The 4,641-nt window shown below is 43.5% G+C and overlaps 1 protein-coding gene across 1 annotated transcript; it reads left to right on the top strand.

Annotated features, from left to right (window-relative positions):
* Positions 1-136: 136 nt before the first annotated feature.
* Positions 137-4,091, top strand: SMIM7 (small integral membrane protein 7). Its single transcript, XM_034755473.1, has 5 exons — positions 137-242; positions 341-382; positions 770-822; positions 1,624-1,714; positions 2,428-4,091. Exons 1-5 carry the CDS (start codon positions 217-219, stop codon positions 2,441-2,443), a joined length of 228 nt encoding a protein of 75 aa, XP_034611364.1. The 5' UTR covers positions 137-216; the 3' UTR covers positions 2,444-4,091.
* Positions 4,092-4,641: the final 550 nt, after the last annotated feature.

The raw sequence follows: 4,641 nt of genomic DNA, 5'->3' as shown, positions 1-4,641 counted from the left end.
CTGGGCTCTGTGCCCAGCCCGAGGGGAGGCAGTGGCACCGACTCTCTCCTGGCGGACCCCACCGGGAGGCCCCGCCCCGAGCAGACAGGCCCCGCCCCTGTAACGCCCCCTGGCGGCCAAGCGAGGCGGGCGCGCGGAGCCGCCAAAGACGTGACCTGCAGCCAGCCGGCACTTTCCGGTTCCGGTCCGGAAGCCGCCGCCGCCGCCGCCGCCGCGATGATCGGGGACCTGCTGCTCTGCGGGTACGGGGGGGGCCGGGGGGACAGCGGGCGGGCGGGCGGGAGTCCCCGGCGGAGGCCCGGCTGGCGCGCGCTCTAACCCGCTCTCTGTCTCCCCTTAGGACGCTGCTGATGAACGCCGGCGCCGTGTTGAACTTCAGGCTGTGAGTGCGGGGGGAGGGGCGGGCCTGGGCCTGGGCCTGGGCCTGGGCCCCGGTAACCAGCCGCTGGGCCCTCATGGGTACCCGCGTCTCCCCCGCTCGCCGGGCCGCTGCTGCCCGCCCTCCGTCCCGGGTGCCCGTGGCTGTCCCTACTGCAGATGGGAAGTAATGTGCTCCCTGTCTTGTGGCTGACCCCCCACCCCCGGGTTTCCACCCTCCCAGTCACTCCTGGCAGACTGCTTTCCCCCAGGGCTCTGTGGTTTTGCACCACGTTCAAACTCCTGCTACATCAATTGTCTGGTCCCAAAGCCTATGGCCTCCCGCCTAGGGTTGTACTGATAATGCATGTCCGTTCAGAGCAATGTGGAAATAACTCCTGTGTCCCTGCAGGAAGAAGAAAGACACCCAGGGCTTCGGTGAAGAGTCTAGGGAGCCAACTACAGGTAATAGGCTCAATGAGTGAACACCTCATCTGTGACTCTTAGTGTGTGTAGTTTCCCTCAGCGTGGGCACTACACAGATAGCTGTGAATGCAGCACTTTGTTCATATAGGTGGCTTCCCTCTGATTAATCAAATCTATATGGGAACCCTCTAAGACAAAGTGTTTAACATGAACCCATTTCCGAGACACCCAAATACGAGTTCACTGATCCATCTATAGCTAGAGTAACTGGCTCACCAATCTCTGCTTACAACTTGACTGAACATTTACCTAGGGGCTTTGCAGGCACTGCTCTTCCTCTTAGAACTGTGACTTGAAGAAGGAGTCTTAAGATTTACAGTGTACATTTCCTCCTGCATTTTTGGACGCTGGCATCTATGCTGCAGAAGAACTCGGTGCCTTTATGTGTTGATTTCCTCATTAATGTTTGTGCCTTTAAGTTGCCCCTATGCATTTATCCTCATTATGATGAGTGATTGAGGTGGGAAGACCATATACTATAATATGTGGCCATGACAGCTGTCCTTTTCCTTTTTTGCAATGAGACGTGACCTATCTTCTGGTTTCTTTTCCTTGTTTTCACTGTTCATTCTAGACCTATATAGGTGTTCATGTTGGTGACAGACTGAACTAGGTGGTGACCATCCCCTCCAAAATCTCTGTTTCTCTTTTTTGTCCTTTATAACATTCAGTTTTTATTTTAAACTAACAGCTGATGACATGCTTCAGTTAATATTGAAAATGTAAAGTGTAAATGCGTGTGTCTGTATTTGCTAAAGGATTTTTCCTTTGATTTTCTAGGTGACAATATCAGGGAGTTCTTGTTGAGTCTCAGGTACTTTCGAATCTTCATTGCCTTGTGGAACATCTTCATGATGTTTTGCATGATTGTGTAAGTAGAACCAGATTGGATCTCAGTGCTATAACTTTTTTCTGAAGTTAGGCATCTTGGTTTTGGTCCTAATGCCTCTTCTTCAGATCCCTCTGTCTTCCTTTGTTTTGGGCTGCTGTTGAGCCTCATTTGTTTCAACTTTGATCTGCAAGGAGATGTTCACTGACCTTGTCACTTAATGATAATGGACCTCATAATGCATGATGCATTTAGTTTCTCTGCTCATCAATGAGAGATCCAAACTTGAATCTAGAACAGGAGTTCTCCTTTTCTTTTTGCGGATACAGACTAACACGGCTGCTACTCTGAAACTTGAATCTAGTGCTTCTTACCATGTGTTGCTTAAACATGTCAGTTATATTGGAAGACCGAGGCAAATGACGTTAGTAGTGTCTTGAATGTAAAAAAAACAAACTCTCACATAGAAAAGCCAACCCCTTGAGCTAGGCCAGCTTCATGGCCTTGCAGATGCCTTCATGCTGCCTCTCAAAACCCTGGATTTGAGCCTCATGCTCAGTCTCAATAGACAGGCTGGCAAAATATCATTTAGCTTTTCACCTGTGTAGCTATATGGTCCAATGAATGGGAAAGCAGAATTTCTACCCAGATATGTATTAATATCTCTTCTGGCTGTAGTGACATTTAATTGGATGACTAGTATATAATTATACCCAATTCTCAACTACTTTTGTATTTTCTGTTATATCTGCTAGGTTATTTGGATCTTGAAAGTCATCCAGAAACCTGTTTGGAGAGCAGTCTTTATCTGGTAACTTGGAGGAGGCTTTCGGCTGGAAACATGACCCTTCCATAAAGTAAAAGACTGCAATGTTTTCAAAATACCAACAAAGAATTTTGGTCTGTTCTTTTATACAAGGTCCTAAATGTTAAAGGGATAGGACGCATTCATATGCTTGGGCAGATTGTAAAATGGTGTGATTATTATGTAAATGAAAGTAGCTTCTTGTTAAACGGTGGGGAGCACTTTCATGGTTGTTAGACGCACAAACTGACTCTCCTGGACTATAGTTACCAAAAGTGTGGGCTGACTCTTGGGACCTTTTTTCATATCTTTTTTTCAACAGACCCCAATAAATATTGGACTAACAGCAAACACATTGACCCATGTGTACACCCTCCTCTAGCTTGCCTCTATGGGAGTGTCAGCTTTTAGGCCTACCAACCTTGATGCTCAAAGCAAAATTGTTCAAGTTTTCTAGCATATATAAATAACTTCTAAATGATGTTGCCTGCCCAGCAACATGATACTTGGTGTACTGTAGAACTACAACAACATCTGATGGTCACAAGAATCTCTGCTTTCAGTCACTCCTTGCTCTTAGTCTGTTATAGCATAGTATAGGCTATTTGAGGAGCCACTGCTCTTTTGTCTGAGACCAATTTTGCCATTTGTCAGGCATTTTTATAAAGTTAAGCAAAACAATGTTATATTGCTGTAATTTTAATGATTGCCAGTTTTGTATCTGACTATAGAGAGCTGTGTAGCACTCTAAATATCTAGATGTCAGGGGCTGTGCAATAAAGGAATAACTTATGGGGAGAGGAAAAGGATGTTGTTCACTATATCAAAGATAGTATTTGCCTGCAAACTGCTCTAGAGAATCTACCTACCGAGACAGGTAGATTTTGTGGCTATGGAGTTAGTAGAGTAGAGGCCACCAGAATTAAGCCTTTCCCAAGTTGATTATAAATGTCCTTGAAGTTGAAATAACTGAGAATGAGTATACAGACACTGCTACTTATACAATTAAATTCCAATAAAGAAGGTCCAGCAGCTCAGGAACAAGCTCCAAAGAATCTGTGGGTTAAAAAAACACAAATTCATCATCAAAAGAAGTAACAGGTCTTGAGATCTTGGAAGTTCGTTTAAGTATTATGAGAATCTACACATCAGAACAGGCTGAAAAGAAAATTTTAAGAATAATTAATTCTTCAGTCTTTTTTTTCTTTCTCTTCAGGTTTTCCAAGTTATGTGGTAAAACAGCATTTAAGTAAACACTTAATTTAGGCCTAAGGGAGTTACTGTATGTCAGCATATTTTTGTACTTGCTATTAGTGCACTATCTTGTTAATAGCAGTTACAATATTCATGTTTCTTTCATGCAAAAGTGCTAAATGTAATTAAGGTTTTTATAGCTTCTGTAATTTAAATATCAATTAAATGATAAGCTGTTTCTATCAGTTGATATGTAATATGCCATATGCATGTTCTAGATTCATAGCACACATCTAAGATAGTTACCAAATTTAGTGTAATCAGACTTCTTAAATCAGTGTTGGTGATTGTGTTCATGTAAATTGTTCATCTCCCAAACCAGTACTGGAGATTTCAATAAAAATGGCTCAGATTATACATCCCTGTTGAGCTCTGGTGGGTAATATGTAAATGGATTTGAAGAGAGTAGTTTTATTTTGAGAGGGTTAAAGCTGCTTGGTACTCTGTTAGCTCCTAGTAGAGTCAACTAGCAAGAGTCAGTTTCATTGAAGAACTGCTGAGAAGGTCTAAGAGTTAATTGGTTTGTCCTGTAATTGTGACTCTTTTTTTCTCCAGCATTTATTTATTTTTATTTATGAATTGATATTGGCCTCCGTTGGTAAGTAGCTTTGGTGTCCTATATAACTAAAATAATTAAGGGATAAAGAAATAGCTGTTTATTATAAAAAGCCCAGCAGTGGAACCCTCACAGTCCTAGTTCCTATTAACCAGTCAAATCAGGAAGCTTGCCTAAGAAAGCAAATTTTACACTGTGCCCAGAAACTCCCTAACCTTCATCTCTGGAATGATCAGGTCCCACAGGCGTAGACTCTCCTCTGTGAAAAGCCTGATACCAGCCATATAATTTAACTCCTAGAATGGAGAGGAATCCAGGGGGTTGTAACTTCAGAGAAGGAGAGAGAAGATTCTG

The sequence above is a fragment of the Trachemys scripta genome, chromosome 22 (genome assembly GCF_013100865.1).
Source record: "Trachemys scripta elegans isolate TJP31775 chromosome 22, CAS_Tse_1.0, whole genome shotgun sequence".
NCBI lineage: Eukaryota > Metazoa > Chordata > Testudines > Emydidae > Trachemys > Trachemys scripta.
The sequence above is the reverse complement of the archived record's forward strand: the minus strand, read 5'-3'. Positions and strand labels throughout refer to the sequence as shown.